The sequence below is a fragment of the Apodemus sylvaticus genome, chromosome 14 (genome assembly GCF_947179515.1).
Source record: "Apodemus sylvaticus chromosome 14, mApoSyl1.1, whole genome shotgun sequence".
NCBI classification, from domain to species: domain Eukaryota; kingdom Metazoa; phylum Chordata; class Mammalia; order Rodentia; family Muridae; genus Apodemus; species Apodemus sylvaticus.
Window position 1 is genome coordinate 90,624,900 of NC_067485.1, and position 17,862 is coordinate 90,642,761.

At 40.6% G+C, this 17,862-nt stretch overlaps 1 protein-coding gene across 2 annotated transcripts in view; it reads left to right on the forward strand.

The window, feature by feature from the left end:
- Positions 1-17,862, forward strand: part of Ero1b (endoplasmic reticulum oxidoreductase 1 beta) — a 56,645-nt gene that overhangs the window by 18,736 nt on the left and 20,047 nt on the right. For both annotated transcript variants that reach the window (XM_052157191.1, XM_052157192.1), the window contains exons 3-6: positions 374-457; positions 1,380-1,421; positions 2,682-2,764; positions 6,703-6,776. In XM_052157191.1, coding sequence (XP_052013151.1) covers positions 374-457; positions 1,380-1,421; positions 2,682-2,764; positions 6,703-6,776 — 283 coding nt within the window. The remainder of the gene's footprint in view (positions 1-373; positions 458-1,379; positions 1,422-2,681; positions 2,765-6,702; positions 6,777-17,862) is intronic.

The window sequence follows — 17,862 nt, forward strand, 5'->3', positions numbered from 1 at the left end:
TCTACCATTTTACTCTTTAATTTTCCTTGAAAATTGTCAATTTTAACGTGTTTTTCTATATATTTCTTCAGTTTTGTCAGAAATATTTTCCATGTAAATCTTCCATTTTATCATAAAATGTTTTTACTTCCTTTTTGAATAAAATAAAGAATGAAAAAAAGAAAAAAATCTAAAGTAAAAAAAAAAGTTAACACTCCATTGAAAGGCCTGTAGAGCTGCAGTCATTTACTATCTTAACTGTATATGTGCTGTAGGGCCAGGCAGCTTCTCCTCCCCGTCACTACTGTGTCCCTGTGCCCAACACAGTGGTATCTGCAAGCATCCTGTAATTATCATGCCCGGTTACTAATGCTGATGTGTTCTTCCTGGAAAGGTTAATCTGAAGCGACCATGTCCTTTCTGGGCAGAAGATGGCCACTGCTCAATAAAAGACTGTCACGTGGAGCCGTGTCCAGAGGTAAGAGAGTGATAATGGGGTGGGAGGGGGCAGACTGGCGTCTTGGCTTTTAAAAGAATCATGATCCTTGTGTTGGACTTGTCAGCAGATTCACAAGCTTTCAGCTCTTATGACTAGACTTCTTAAAAGATCGGTTGAGAAATTCATGTATCTAGTGGTGTTGGTGATGGCGTGTGGACACAGGTCTGATTCTACGTGGGAGGGAGATCAGAGGCTTATTCAAGGATTAGACCTACAAGGGCTTTATTGAATCTGCATCTTGTTTCAAGGCAAAAAAGGAAGTTTTGGACCGTAAACTTCACATTTAAAATGGGGATTTCAGTACATGAAGTAGGAAAATCCAGTTAGAGTAGATTTTCAATGTTTTTTTTTTTAAAGGTTATATTTACTACCAAGAGAATGTTACATTCTGTGTAGGGTTATGTATGTGCGAGCCACAAAGCTGGCTGGTTCATAATTGGTTTCTAAATTGAGTGTTTTAATCATAAGTTCAAGCAATCAGTTACTTTCCACGTATAGCACATTATAGCTACTCTGATACATTTCAAGTGAGAAATAAACACAGTGCTTATTTTAACACTCACAACAGGGGCTGGAGAGAGCGTCTGCTGCTCTGTAGAGGCCTTGGCTTTACCAGTACTCAAATGGTAGCTTGGAGCCGCCATAACCCCCGCTCGGGGACCCAGGCCCATCTCCGGCTGCCATAGGCGTAGGCAAGCACGTGTGCAGGTGTGTATATGTATATGTATATACATATGTGTATATGTTGGCAAAACACTCATAAGCACATAAAACAATTTTTTAAAAGAGAAGTCCTAACATAGGAAGCAAAATGCAGACACATCTCCTTCTACTCTGATAGTGGCCCGGCCCTCCATCCCTCTGACTGTCTTTTAAGTAATGGTCTTGTTTGTCTTTTAAGAGTAAAATTCCAGTTGGAATTAAAGCCGGGCATTCACATAAGGTGAGTTACTTTTCTTCCTTGACTCTTTTCAGATAGTGGGGACAGTAAAGAGCCAGGAGTCTACCTGGGAATGGGGACTTTTGACTTCAGAGTTCAAAATGCTTACTCTTGAATCAAGCATGAGGTTATGCATGCCTATAACCTCTTCTTATAAAAGTGTATCTGTTTTCAGAATCTCTAGATAGAAAAACTCTCAATTTGTAATTGCAGCAAAAATACTAGTAACTCTTTTAAGTCTCCTGTTTCAGTTAGTATCTGTTAGATTCAGAATTTATTGTATAAAGAAAAGTATTCCCAAGCTATTTTGAGCCAGGTGCTTGGAAATGGTGTTAAGGTATTCTATGTGCTTTATTTTTATTTATTTTGGGGTAAGCTATGCTCTTAGCTGGCAGATAACTCTCATCTTCCACTGCTGCACATATGTGGGGATTTTCCTCCCTCGGCCTCCCTGTTGTCCTGTCTCCCTGGTCTGTCCATCTCTCCAGAACTGATGCTCTCCTGCACTCCCCCCACACCACACTAATCCCATTTTACTTCCTCCTCTCCAGAGCCAGCCATTTCCTGAAGAGACTTCAGTGGCTCTACTCTTATTCCATATGTATCTGTCTATAAGTAACACGTGAAGAGCATGTGTCCTCAATACTGTGCTATAGAGATTACTTTATGGAAAGTGAGAAACAATTTTAGTAATATAAATGTCTTCAAGTTGGAAGTACTTTTTAATTGTATTTGGCTCAAGTCTCTCTGTTTGCACATTGGACCTTGTGTGCGACTGACAGCAGCCACCCTGCATGTGGCATTGCAGTCATTCTGGTTCTTGCTCTTGCAGCGGAACACTGGCACTTTGTCCCTGGCCTCATTGTGTACACATGAAAGATTCCCTAGTACTGTGTATAGAAGGGGTGCTGGACCCTAAGGTCTGGGTATCTCAGCTTTTTAAAATGATACAATGCACTAAGATGTTGTAATAATAAAAAATAAATTTGCCTTGACTTATGGTCTAAGTTGATTGAACAGTGCTGTTCTGAGGACTTAAAGTGTTTGTAAAACTCTAGATACATATTTATCCAATTTCTCTACTTGATGACATCATCACCAGCACACTTGCATTTTTAATGCCTTTGCTCACTTAATGGTAGAGATTCATGCCTTTTTAAACAAAGTTTTTCTAACTGTAAGACTTTTGATGACGGAACATGTCATCATTGATTGCTAAGAAGAGCTAATCACTCATTTAACCACGCGTGAGCTTTCTTGTAGTACTCGCAAGCAGCAAACACCTCCAAAGAGCTGGATGACTGCGAGCAGGCGAGCAAGCTGGGCGCCGTCAACAGCACACTCAGGCAAGTTACTTGTACTTTGTTTATATCAGTGACTTTATTCTTATTCTCTGCGTAGCTCTGGCTGTTCTTGAACTCACTCTGTAGACCAGGCTGGCTGACATCTGCCTGCCTCTGCCTCCTGAGTGCTGCCATGCGCCGCCACCATGTCCTAACTTGTGATTTTCCTAGAATATCTTTTACTAGATGGTTACATTTTCAGCTAATAAACTTCTAAAAAGAACAATGTCTACAGTTGCAGTAAGCATTGCACCCTTTGTCCTATTTTAGCCTCAGTGATAATGCCAGAGGATGAGTGCACCGGAGGGGCTTTGATGCCCCTCGTGAGCACTGTACGGAAGGAGCTGAGCCCTTGAGTCTTTAATAGGCAGCAATTCAGGCTGTGTGTTTGCAGTAGTGAAAGTTGCTCTCAACATAATTTAAGTTTCATAATTTTTTCTGATGACTTTTTCTTATTTGCTCTAAACAGAAACTTGCTTTTGAAGTTCAGCATAATTTATAGTCTCAGATTATTCAGTATAAAGTGACTCAGTGTGACTTGTAGTTGAGATGCAATATTCATAAATTCTTTTAAAACTTCTATTTGTTTAGATTTATATTTATAAACTATAATTGCTGTTAAATCATAAAGTTAATGGTCTTTATTAGTATCTTTGATACACGAAGATAATAGCCTATATTATTTATTATTAAGATTTTAATGTAGAAAAGTGAAAGGATAGTATAAAACAGCTATAAAATCCCTCTTCAAATGAATGTCACAGTTTTAGGCAATGCTTGCTTATGAGGCCTGAAGCAGGCCTCACCTGTAGCAGTCAGTGCTCTGCTACTGAGCGGCATTCCTAGTCCGCCTTACTTTTCTTGATTGTAAGTTTGTGTATTAGGCATGGGGTGAAGCAAATTTATCTCATTCCTTTACCTGGAAGATGTTTTCTTGTGTAACTGTGTTGTGTTTTACTTAACCTCTCTTTCTGCTACTCTGAGAAGTTGTGTAAATTAACCAACCTTAAGTATAATACAGGAACAATAAGATGCTAACAGAATGAGCTTACACCTTTATAGCTGTACCTAGTAGTGACCATATTACCCATGTGACCTTTCCTAGCTGCTACCACCTTCCGAAACTCACCAGGATTAGAAATTAGTGTTGCTTATTTATACAAATAGAATAATATAAAATATTTTCCTTTGTATTTATGGGTGGGCTTTTGTTTATTTATTTTTTTGAGACAGGGTCTTATTTTATATCCCTGGCTGGACTGGAACTCACTTTGCAGACCAGGCTGGCCTCAACTTCATAGAGCTCTGCCTGCCTCTCCCTTCTGAGGCAGACTTGCTGGAATTAAAGGCTGCATTGCCAGTCTTCCTTTTTCTCTCTCTCTCTCTTTGAAATGGGATCTCAGGTTTGCCTGTGATTCATGATTCTCCTTGCCTGAGCCTCCTGAGTTCAGGGATTATTGGTGTGTGGCATCATAACCATCTTGTGTCTTTCTTCTTTAAAGTATGTCTATGGCTTCCTTTGTGTTCTTGAATAAATAAACACTTCTCTATATTCTATGGTATTGTTGGGATTATATTAATTGATAGATGCTTTTCACTTAGAAGCCATTTTAAGAACATCTAGGCTGTACACTTGTACATTTTTAAGAATAATCATAGAAGTGGAGTTAAATACTGCCAAATGGTCTCTCAAAATTACTATAGCAAATTACATTGCCCCTAGTGGTTTATAACAATTCATTCTTTAAGGCCAGCAAGAGAGTTCGGTAGCTAAGAGTGGTTGACACACAGACTTGATGACTTGAATTTGATCCCTGGGATCCATGTTAAAAGCCATGTAGTGATGTCCTGTTGTATTTCATAGCTGCCTGCAGCTACTACGAACTGGGTTGCTGGAACTGGAACAGAAGCTGAGGGATAGATGGGGAAGGGGCGAAAAGAAAGAAGGCCAGGACAATATTTTACTGATTGAGGCGGAAACTTTAATGACAGTCAGACCTTTTAACAGTTTGGCAAACCCTTCCCCCCCAGACTCTGGGCTGACTTCCAGCGGAAGTTGTCTAGCTGCTCCTGGAGGTCCTTGTATCTACTGCTCAGGCAGCTGGGTGGGTCACCTGCTTAATTCTGGAATTCGCAGAGGAACTTTGAGTTTAACCTTCACTCTGAGCTTCTCCGCCCTAGGATAAAAATTCCTGCTGTAACCTACTTCCCTATTGTCCTAACGCCAGATTCCTGCCTGAAGCCAGGGATTGTTCTTGGCTAATGTCAAGTTACTACAGTGTGGTATGACTCCCCAATAAGGCTCTGTAAAATGCACGTCTGGAATTCCAGTAACTACTGTGACATAATAGGAAGTAGGAATAAAAGACAGACTGGGCGTCCAGGGGCAGCTGGAGTACACACTGGCAACCGGAAGGAGACTGTGCCTTAAGACAAGGTAGAAGGAAAGAACTGCCTCCCCAGAAGTTGTCCTCTGACTTCTCCATGTGCAGCATGGCACTGCATGTCCACATGTCCACACACACACCCCACATGTGCATGCATGCTACACACAAGAGAAGCAGAGGTATCCAAGTTCTGTATTTCTCTAACATTAGTATTATAATTTTAAACACCTTTATCTTTGTCTAACTGACAACTCAGTGTGATGTGCGTATTTGAATATATAGCTTCGTGGCTGCACATCTACACATATGCCACCTGTTCTTCCCCATCACGCTTCCTTACGTTTTGACTTGTTGTGTTTACCCCTTTTGTGTAGTGAACAGAGGTCAGCATCGTGAGCTTGTGTAATCATTGTTGCCATTGTGTATTAAGTAATGAGAAGACCTGAATGCAGATTAGAGCAGATGCAGGTCAGAGTTGATCTGAATGAATGTGATTAGCTCTTATATCAGAATTTATTACTTTACCATAGATTTTTTTTTAAAATGTGACATAGAATGTAAAATAAATGGTGGGCCACAGTGATGTGGCTGGTGAACTGGAGAATACTGCATTGGATTGGGCAAGGGGGACAGTGCAGCACCAGGAGTGGGTGGTGCATGCCTGGACTCCTGGCACCAGGGGTGGGTGGTGCACGCCTCCTGGACTCCCGGCACCAGGAGTCGGTGGTGCACGCCTGGACTCCTGCACTTTGGTGGTGGAGAAGAGAGCATGGGGAGTTTATGAAGCCAGCCTAAGTTACATAACACTACCTAGTTTTAAAAATCCAAGGATTGAGCCAGGTGGTGATGGTGCGTGCCTGTAATCCCAGTACTTGGGAAGCAGAGGCAGGGGCGGATTTCTGAGTTCGAGGCCAACCTGGTCTAAAGAGTGAGTTCCAGGACAGCCAGGGTTACACAGAGAAACCCTTTCTTGAAAAAAAACAAATCTAAAAAACCAAAAAAACCAAAAAAAAAAAAAAAAAAAAAAAAAAAAAAAAAAAAAAAAAAAAAGAAAGAAAAAAAGAAAGAAAGAAAAAAATTTCCAAGGATTGGAGAATCAACTGTGTGGTAAGAGTCCATGCATCATAAATTAGTTAATATAATAAAGTTTTTTTGTATCTGGAGGTTCTATAAATATAGAAGCAACTTAAATTTTAAAAAAAATCATAAAACAAATTGAACTTCTTTTTTTTTAAAATTATAATTCGTATGTCACTTGGAATGGTGACCTTGAGTTTTGTATGTGTTATGTAATTTGTAAATTAAATTTAAATTACTGAACTAGGGCTAAGAATTATAATTTTTTAAGAATTATTTTAAAGTAGTTAAGAAATATAAACAACCCATGGAAAGTGATAATGATATTTTTCATGACTTGATTTTATCATTCTGTAATTTACTGCTAGAATTTATGGCATCATCTTCTGAAGAAATTATCTTTATTTTTGTTCACTCAAATACATTGTTAACATTTCAGCTCCAAATGTAATTTTTTTTTTTAATTTCTTCCTGTAGTAATGAGAGCAAAGAAGCATTCATTGACTGGGCGAGATACGATGACTCGCAGGATCACTTCTGTGAGCTTGATGGTAAGAAGTCGTCGCCATCACTTTACTCTGAGAATCTATAAGACGTTTGTACCATCGACAATAGGACCTGAGTTAGTGCTACACGGGGTCTTTCTGTGGACACATTTTATATACAAATTTATTTATTTATTTATTTATTTATTTATTTATTTATTTATTTAGGCTTTTTGAGACAGGGTTTCTCTGTATACCCCTTCTGTTTGGGAACTCACTCTGTAGACCAGGCTGGCCTCGAATTAAGACATTCATCTGCCTCTGCCTGCCAAGTGCTGGGATTAAAGGTGTGTGCCACCACTGCCCGGCTGACACGTTGCTATTGATAGTGGCATTTATTGAGAGAGTATGTTTGAGGCCCTGTACTAAGTACTGTAGATGTGTTATTTCTTTCTGATCTTTACAGCTTTCTTTAGATGTGCATTGTTCCATGGCTGAGAAACTTGAGCTTCAAAAAGCAACTAACTTGCTCACGATCACATAATAGCCAGAGGCTGAGGCATGACTCCATCCTGGATCTGTGTCCCAAGCCTGTATTTTTAACATTCCAGCATGCCGTCTCCTGTGGGCCTTCACTTTAGATCCCTTGGTTCTGGTTCTGTGAACAGGCCATGTACAGGTCAATCCATAGCAACTCCCCTGCAGTATTGGGGAGGGCTCGGACTTGACATCCTCATAGCCGTCTCTCTCCAAGCGTCCTTGGAAGGGTGATTGGCAGGACACTGGCCAGCCAAGTGACTGCCACTCAGCAAAAGAGAATTACAGTGACTCAAATTTTCTCGAGAATATTTCCACTGTTCTGTGTATTCAGAATCATTCCTTTGACCCCCTCTCCACTTTTTACTGTAGTGTTATCTTGTGGAAAGTGGGAAAGAACAATGAAACCAACCTACACGGATGGAAATAGAATGTGGGAAGCAGAGCATCCCCAAGTCCTTCGGGGTCTCAGGTGGTTATACTACTTTGTAAAGATTTGAAGAGGATCCTCAGATTTTTTTAGTTTTCTATTGCTGTGATAAAATACCTCAACCAAAGTAACTTATAAAAGAAAGCATTTAATTGGATTTAACAGTTTCAGAGGGCCAGAGTTCATTGTGGTAGATTGAAGGCATGGCGCTATGAATAGCTAAGAGCTTACATGTTGAACCTCAAACCCAAGGCAGAGAGAGGGAACACCAGGAATGGTTTGAGTCTTGAAAGATGAAACCTCCCACCCCCAACTCACCTCCACCAACAAAGCCACGTCTTCTGATCCTTCCAAACAGTTCCTCTAGTGATACCAAGTACTCAGACATGAGTCTATGGGGACCGTTCTCATTCAGATGACACACAGAACTATGCCGTAATGTACGTTAAGATAAGTTACAGAGGGCTTCTGCTGTAGCAGCGTCAAGGTGAGAGATGAGAGCTGGAGTGCCCCATGGTTTATCTGGGTATGCCAATACATAACCAGTGCAATGTAAATGGCCCCATTGTGAGGCTTAGAGTCGGTGGTTTTGTTAGAGCCACTTTCTCTATTTGAGTGGAAATATGTCAAATAGTTGGCATTTCTTATTTTATGTCACTATTCTTTGATTTGCTCCAGTTGACACTCAAGTATGCTGAGTGCCACAACTCATGCTATGATCTCTGTACTTGGGATGTGGAGGAGAGAGAATCAAGAATTCAAAGTCATCCTTGGCTACATTGAGTCTAGCTCTGTAAGAGCCTCATCTTTAAAAGATAAACCAACCAAACAAAAACTACTATAATCACTTCTTTGAATTAAAAATTAAGCATGGTTATTTTGGAGACTTTCATATTAACGTATTCTGTGAATGTATATTACACTCAAAATAGGTATTTCATGGAATTCTACTCAAGGTTGATCGATGTGGCTCAGTGGGTAAAGCACTTGCCTTGCAAGCTCAAGGATCTGGGTTTAAATTCTCAGCACTTATAGAAAACTGGACATAGTGAACAGAAAGAGACCTTACCTCAAGGTAGAAGGCAAGGACAGACAACCACAGCTGCCCTCTGCTCTCTACATGCATGCTCTCTCTCTCTCTCTCTCTCTCTCTCTCTCTCTCTCTCTCTCTCTCACACACACACACACACACACACACACACACTCTCACTCACTCACTCCATACATGGGGTTAAAAAAATAGCTCACCACAAACACCAGTATCCATCCTATCAGGTATCCTGAAGGATGATTGCTAACACAGAAGTTGACATACTAGATAACCTGTAATACAGTGTTAACAATTTTTTTTTTTGTTTTTTTTGTTTTGTTTTGTTGAGGCAAGGTTTCTATATAGCTCTGGCTGTCTTGAAACTTGCTTTATAGACCAGGCTGGCCCTGAACTTGAGATCTGTCTGCCTCTCCCTCCCAAGTGCTGGCATTAAAAGTGTCCACCACCACCCATCACTTGTTTGGTTTTTTGTTTTGTTTTGTTTTCCAGACAGATTATCTGTATGTTGCCCTGGCTACCCTGGAACTCACTACATAGAACAGATTAGCTTTGAAGTCTTAGAGATCTACCTGCCTCTGCCTCCAGAGTGCTAAGAAAGGTATGTGTCACTGTCTTAGTTTTATTGCTGTGATCATGATAACGCTTATAAAAAGAAAACATTTAATTGGGATTTGCTTACAGTTTCAAGTGTTTAGTTAGTTATTCATGTGGTGGGGAACATGGCAGCAAGCAGGCGACACTCTCAGCTGAGATTCTACACCTGGGTCAAAGGCAGCAAGAAGAGAGAGTGCCAGTGGGCCCAGGTCAGACCCAGTCAACAACGCCACACCACCCAGTCCCTCTCAAGTAGTGGTACTCCCTAGTGACCAAGCATTTAATCTATGAGCCTGTGGGGCCATTCCTACTCACACTACCACAGCCACCAGGCCCATTTTAATCAGTTTTGTTTTTAAAAAAATACTGTTTTCACTAGACTTGCTGGCATATACCTTTGAGAGGCAGAGACAGGTAGATCTCTTTTTGAGGTTAGCCTACTCTACAAAGTAAATTCCAGGACAGCCAGAGCTGCATAGAGAAACCCTGTCTTGAAAAACCAACCAGACAAACCCACATTCGTTTCTTGAAATGTGGAAGGTCTATCTTGTAAGAATATTTGGGCAGGGCTTTTCAGCTGAACCCAGAGCTCTTATTGCCGCTACTCTAGCCACCTTGCTCCAAGATCTCGTCCTGCCTCCCGAGAGCTGGAATGATAATAGGGCCACCATTCCTGTCAAACCTTTACCTGGGCTCTTGGGATACAAACTCTGGTCCTTATACTTTCCGGGCAAATGTCTTATCCACTGACTCATCTCCCTAGCTCTGCTTTAAAATTTTTAAGATTATGACTTTAAAACACTTAGGACTTTCATGCAATTTTATGCATATGAAACTATGCTACAGGGCTGGAGAGATGACTCAATGGTTAATAGTACTGACTACTCTTCCAAAGGTCCTGAATTCAATTCCCAGCAACCCCATGGTAGCTCACAACCATCTGTAAGGTCTGACGCCCTCTTCTGGAGTGTCTGAAGACACAACAACTATGCTACATACTGTTCCTCTGAATAGTAGTGTCCACTCATGCCCCAGGGACTTTTACCTGTCATGTGTTACTGTTGTCAGGCTCCAGGATTATTGTTTAGACGTGCCTGTTGTATTAATTTCATTGGATTAAAATTAAAACCTCAAAAATATTCACTCAGATGTATTCATGAAAATCCCTGCGTGCACCTGTTTCTGATGTTTTGTTGGTTTTACTCTGTGTGGAAGGAGGAGGTTTTCAATACTTTGTGGTTTCATGCCCACTACCTCAGGCTGCTCTTCATGTTCCCCTGCTAGCCTTAGACACAGCTGGCTGCTTCCCTTAGCTCATACTTCTGCTCAGTTGTCACCTTTTTTCCCTCAGACACCACACTTCTGGTTTCTGCCTGGCCCACTTTCCAGTGTGTTTCTGTGTGCATAAGCCTGTTACTTATGAGGTTTGGTTTGTGTGTTGTCTGCCTTCTTCAGTTAGACTGTGATATACCTGTGGACAAGGGTCTGAGTCTTTAGACTCAGAGCTGTATTCTTTTTTTTTTCTTTTTTCTTTGTATCTCTTCATTGTAAATGTAACTTTTATTCTTCTGAGGTAATTGTTGTCTCTGAGGCTGCTAACCTAGGCCTAGTCCTGGAAGCTTCTAGCCTCCCTACAATCTGATCTAGGCCTAGAGTGTTTTCAGCCTCTGAGACTTATTGCTGAATAAGCTCACTCTTTCTAGCTCTTTCTGAACTCTGGCTGGCTGGTTCAGCTCAGCTGGTGTGGCTGCAGACTCCTCTCCAAACTGACTGATTCAACCTTGGCTTCTCCTGAATAGTCCTGCTTGGCCTCAGACTAACTTTGGCAGCATGTTCTATCCATCTTTCTCTGGCGTGTTCTGTCTTCACCGGTGTCTAGCTTGTTCTCTCACTGTAAAATTGGCCATCTTGCTGAAAGCAGTCTACAGATTCAGTGCAATCCCCATCAAAATTCCAAATCAATTCTTCATAGATCGAGAAAGAGCAATTCTCAAATTCATCTGGAATAACAAAAAACCCAGGATAGCAAAAACTATTCTCCACAACAAAAGATATTCTGGGGGAATCACCATCCCTGACCTCAAGCTCTACTACAGAACGATAGTGATAAAAACTGTTTGGTATTGGTATACAGACAGGCAGGAAGATCAGTGGAATAGAATTGAAGACCCAGAAATGAACCCACACACCTATGGTCACTTGATATTTGACAAAGGAGCTAAAAACATCCAGTGGAAAAAAGACAGCATTTTTAACAAATGGTGCTGGATCTGCATGCAGAAAAATGCAAGTCAACCCATTTCTTATCTCCTTGTACAAAGTTCAAGTCTAAGTGGATCAAAGATCTACACATAAAATCAGACACACTGAAGCTTATAGAGGAGAAAGTGGGGACAAACCTTGAACACATGGGCACAGGGGAAAAGTTTCTGAACAGAACACCAATGGCTTATGCTCTAAGAACAAGAATTGACAAATGGGACCTCATAAAACTGCAAAGCTTCTGTAAAGCAAAGGACACTGTCAATAGGACAAAATGGCAAACAACAAATTGGGAAAAGATCTTTACTAACCCTACATCCGATAGAGGGCTAATATCCAATGTATACAAAGAACTCAAGAAGTTAGTCTCCAGAGAATCAAATAACCCTATTAAAAAACGGGGTACAGAGCTAAACAGGGAATTCTCAACTGAGGAAACTCAAATGGCTCTAAAGCATCTAAAGAAATGTTCAGCATCCTTAGTTATCAGGGAAATGCAAATCAAAACAACACTGAGATTCCACCTTACACCAATAAGAATGGCTAAGATGAAAAACTCAGGGGACAGCAGATGCTGGAGAGGATGTGGGGAAAGAGGAACACTCCTCCATTGTTGGTGGGATTGAAAGCTGGTAAAACCACTCTGGAAATCAGTTTGGCGATTCCTCAGAAAATTAGACATAGTACTACCTGTGGACCCAGCTATGCCACTCTTGGGCATATACCCAGAAGATGCTCCTACATGTAATAAGGATACATGCTCCGGTATGTTCATAGCTGCCTTATTTATAATAGCCAGAAGCTGGAAAGAACCCAGATGTCCCTCAACAGAGGAATGGATACAGAAACTGGTAAATATACACAATGGAGTACTATTCAGCTATTAAAAACAATGAATTCATGAAATTCTTAGGCAAATGGATGGAACTAGAAAGTGTCATCCTGAGTGAGGTAACCCAGTCACAAAAGAATGCACATGGTATGCACTCACTAATAAGCGGATGCTAGTCCAAAAGCTCAAACAATTTACAATTCACCCAGCCCAGGAAGCCTAAGAAGAAGGAGGACTTAAATGAGGGTGCTATGGTTCCTCTGAGAAAGAGAACAGAATACTTACAGGAGCAATAATGGAGGCAATGTGTGGAGCAGAGTCTGAAGTAAAGGCCACCCAGAGACTGCCCTACCTGGGGATTCATCCTATAAACAGTCAGCAAACCCCTACACTACGATAAGAAGCATGTACCAAAAGGAACATGCCATAGCTGTCTGCAGTGGGGCCCTGCCTACAAATACAGAGGCAGAAACTAGCAACCAACTATTGGACTGGGCTTGGGGTCTCCAATGGAGGATCTGGAGGGTGGTCCTGAGGAGCTGAAGGGGTTTACAGACCCATGGGAAGAACAAGGACTTCGGAGACCCAGACATCCCAAGACTCCCAGGGACTGAACCATCAACCAAGGAGTACACATGGTTCCAGCCAAAAATGTGGCAGAGGAATGCCTTGTTGGGCATCAGTGGGAGGACTGGTCTTTGGTCAGGTGAAGGCTCAATAGAGGCCCCAACAAAGGGAAACGGATGGGGGGCGAGCAGGTGGGTGTGTGTCGGGTAGAGGGGAGGCAGGGGGTGGGAGGAGGGGTAGGGAATCTTTGGGGAGGGGGCTTTTGGGAGGGGGAAATTGGGAAAGGTTTTACCATTGGCAATGTAAATGAAGAAGATACTCAATAAAAATTTAAAAAAAACAGCACCTGCTGTCTCCTATATTTTTGATCTTAACCATTCTGACTGGTGTGAGGTGAAATCCCAGGGTTGTTTTGATTTGCATTTCCCTGATGACTAAGGATGTTGAACATTTGGTTAGGTGCTTCTCAGCCATTCAGTGTTTCTCAGGTGAAAATTCTTTGTTTAGCTCTGTACCCCATTTTTAATAGGGATATTTGGCTCTCTGGAGTCTACCTTCGTGAGTTCTTTGTATATCTTGGATATAAGCCCTCTGTCAGATGTAGGGTTAGTAAAGATCCTTTCCCAATTTGTTAGTTGCCGTTTTGTTTTATTGACAGTGTCCTTTGCCTTACAGAAACTTTTTTATTTTATGAGGTCTCATTTGTCAATTTTTGATCTTAGAGCATAAGCTATTGGTGTTCTGTTCAGGAATTTTTCCTCTGTGCCCATGTCCTCAAGGGTCTTCCCCAGTTTCTTTTCTATTAGTTTTAGTGTGTCTGGTTTTATGTGGAGGTCCTTGATCCACTTTGACTTGATCTTAGTACAAGGAGATAAGAATGAATCGATTTGAATTCTTCTGCATGCTGACCTCCAGTTGAACCATCACCATTTGTTGAAAATGCTGTCTTTTTTCCACTGGATGGTTTTAGCTCCTTTGTCAAAGATCAAGTGACCATAGGTGTGTGGGTTCATTTCTGGATCTTCAGTTCTATTCTATTTATCTGCCAGCCTGTCACTGTACCAATACTATGCAGTTTTTTAACACTATTGCTCTGTAGTACTGCTTGAAGTCAGGGATACTGATTCCCCCAGAAGTTCTTTTACTGTTGAGAATAGTTTTAGCTATCCTGAGTTTTTTGTTATTCCAGATGAATTTGAGAATTGCTCTAACTCTGTGAAGAATTGACTTGAGATTTTGATGGGGATTGCATTGAATCTGTATATTGCTTTTGGCAAGATGGCCATTTTTACTGTATTAATCCTGCCAATCCATGAGCATGGAAGATTTTTCCATCTTCTGAGGTCTTCTTTGATTTCTTTCTTCAGAGACTTGAAGTTCTTGTCATACAGATCTTTGACTTGTTTGGTTAGAGTCACACCAAGATACTTTATACTGATTGTGGCTATTGTGAAGGGTGTCATTTCCCTAATTTCTTTCTCAGCCTGTTTATTCTTTGAGTATAGGAAGGCTACTGATTTGCTTGAGTTAATTTTATATCTGGCCACTTTGCTGAAGTTGTTTATCAGCTGTAGGAGTTCTCTGGTGGAGTTTTTTGGGTCACTTAAGTATACTATCATGTCATCTGCAAATAGTGATAATTTGACTTCTTCCTTTCCAATTTGTATCCCTTTGACCTCCTTTTGTTGACTAATTGTTCTGGCTAGAACTTCAAGTACAATATTGAATAAATATGGTGAGAGAGGGCAGCCTTGTCTAGTCCCTGATATTATTGGGATTATGTCAAGTTTCTCTCTATTTAGTTTGATGTTGGCTACTGTTTTGCTGTATATTGCTTTTACTATGTTTAGGTATGGACCTTGAATTCCTGTTCTTTCCAAGACTTTTAACATGAAAGGATGCTGAATTTTGTCAAATGCTTTTTTAGCACATAATGAAATGACCATATGTTTTTTTTCTTTGAGTTTGTTTATGTAGTGGATAGCAGTGATGGATTTCCATATATTGAACCATCCCTGCATCCCTGGGATAAAGCCTACTTGATCATGGTGGATGATCGTTTTGATGTGTTCTTGGATTCTGTTGGCAAGAATTTTATTGAGTATTTTTGCATCGATGATATTCATAAGGGAAATTGGTCTGAAGTTCTCTTTCTTTGTATCTTTGTATGGTTTTGGAATCAGTGAAATTGTGGCATCATAGAACGAGTTGGGTAGTGTTCCTCCTGTTTCTATTTTGTGGAATAGTTTGAAGAATACTGGTGGTGTTAGTTCTCCTTTGAAGGTCTGATAGAATTCTGCAGTAAAACCATATGGTCCTGTGCTTTTTGTGGTTGGGTGACTTTCATTGACCACTTAGCGTTTATGGGACCCTTTAAATGGTCTATCTGATCCTGATTTAACTTTGGTATTTGGTATCTGTCTAGGAAATTGTCCATTCCATCCAGATTTTCCAGTTGTGTTGAGTATAGGCTTTTGTAGTAGGATCTGATGATTTTTTGAATTTTCTCTGTTTCTGTTGTTATATCTCCCTTTTCATTTCTTATTTTTTTAGTTTAGATACTGTCTCTCTACCCTCTGGTTAGTATGGCTAAGGGTTCATCTATCTTGTTGATTTTCTCAAAGAACTAGCTCCAGGTTTTGTTGATTCTTTGTATAGTTCTTTTTGTTTCTACTTGGTTGATTTCAGCCCTGAGTTTGATGATTTCCTGCCTTCTACTCCTCTTGGGTGTATTAGCTTCTTTCTGTTCTAGTGCTTTTAGGTGTGCTGTTAAGCTGCTAGTGTATGCTCTCTCCAGCTGCTCTTTGGAGGCACTCAGAGGTATGAGTTTTCCTCTTAGCACTGCTTTCATTGTGTCCCACAAATTTGGGTATGTTATACCTTCATTTTCATTAAATTATAAAAAGCCTTTGATTTCTTTCCTTATTCTTCCTTGACCAAGGTATCATTGAGTAGAGCATTGTTCAACTTCCATGTGTATGTATGTGGGCTTTCTGTAGGTTTTGTTGTTATTAAAGACCACCCTTACCCCATATTGATCTGAAAGGAGGCATGGGATTAGTTCTCGATCTTGTTATATCTGTTGAGGTCTGTTTTGTGACCAATTATATGGTCAGTTTTGGAGAAGGTACCATGAGGTGCTGAGAAGAAAGCATATTTTTTTGATTTAGGATGAAATGTTTTATAGATATCTATTAAATCTATTATGTCCAAAACTTCTGTTAGTTTTACTGTGTCTCTGTTTATTTTGTGTTTCCCTGATCTGTCCATTGAGGAGAGTAGGGTGTTGAAGTCACCCAAAATTATTGTATGAGGTACAATGTGTGCTTTAAGCTTTAGTAAAGTTTCTTTTATGAATGAGGTTGCCTTTGCATTTGGAACATAGATGTTCATAATTGCGAGTTTTTCTTGGTAGATTTTTCCTTTGATAGGTATAAAGTGTTCTTCTGTGGTTTTTGATGACTTTTGGTTGAAAGTTTAATTTTAGCTGGGCGGTGGTGGTACATGCCTTTAACCCCAGCACTTGGGAGGCAGAGAAACCCTATCTCGGAGGGAGGGGAGTTTGTTTTTGTTTTTTTGTTTTTTGGGTTTTTTTTTTTTGGATATTAGAATGGCTACTCCAGCTTGTTTCCTGGTACCATTGGCTTGGAAAACTGTTTTCCAGCCTTTGACTCTGAGGTAGTGTTTGTCTTTGACGCTTAGATGCATTTCCTGTATGCAGCAAAATGTTGGGTCCTGTTTAAGTATCCAGTCTGTTAGTCTATGTCTTTTTATGGGGAAATTGAGTCCATTGCTGTTAAGAGATATTAAGGACTAGTGATTGTTGCTTCCTGCTATTTTTGATGTAATTTTTATGTTTGTGTGATTATTTTCTTTTGGGTTTGTTGAAAGAAGATTAATTTCTTGCTTTTTCCAGAGCTGTATTTTTAATGTTCAGACTTGTATGTGGACATGGAAGCCTTTAATGAATTCTTGTCTAAATGAACAATTGGCCTACATAGTGGGATGGGTCGGACATGCTCATTAATAATTTGAAAACATTGTTCAAAGTAATGATTTCCAAATCTGGCTATTACGATTACTTGAGCTTTATAAGGTATGGGTTCTCCCCAGGTGTGCAGGCCATGCTTTTATAGTGAATTTGGAACAAATTAGATAGGGTCGGTAATGGATTTATAAGCTTAACCAGGAATCTTAACTTGTTTAATCTGTAACATATGCAACAAGTCTGCACTGTGCGCTGACCCATACTGTACTGTACTTTAAGAATTGTGTAGGTAAAGTGACTGCGTTGTGTTTGGGACACTAGAAAATGAGGTGCTGTTTGTAACTCAACAGCCCCTCAGGGTCTGAACTCAGGCCTGCAACCCCTCAGCACACAGCTTGACGAAAGATTGATGCAAGAGCATGAGGTTTATTGTTCCATGTAGTGGGGTCACTCATCCTCGCAGGGGCAGCCAACCCCAAACAAAGCACACATCTTTTATACTCTATTGGCAAGGGGGGGATTACTGTGAATACTGTATTTTTAAATTTACAGGTGAAGAGGGACTTTTGCAACAAGATTGTTGACAGTTTGGGGCCTTCCCTGGGACCCAGTAGCAGGAGGGATGGGGGGGTGTGATTCAGAGAACCTTTACTTTTATTTTTTCCTGTCTTGGTCAGAATGGTCAGAATAGCTTGGTCACTTTGATGATTAAAACTTTCTTAGAAAACTCTGCTTTCTAGCTACAGGCAAAGGTTGGGAGCCTGTCAGCTCCTCAGCCAGGCTGCTCTCTGTGTTTCCTGAAGGGGAAGCCACAGAGCAAGCTTTCTGCAGCCCCTCACAGAGGGCACTGTCACTGGGAGGAGCCTTGCTCTCCACAGTGCAACCTCACAC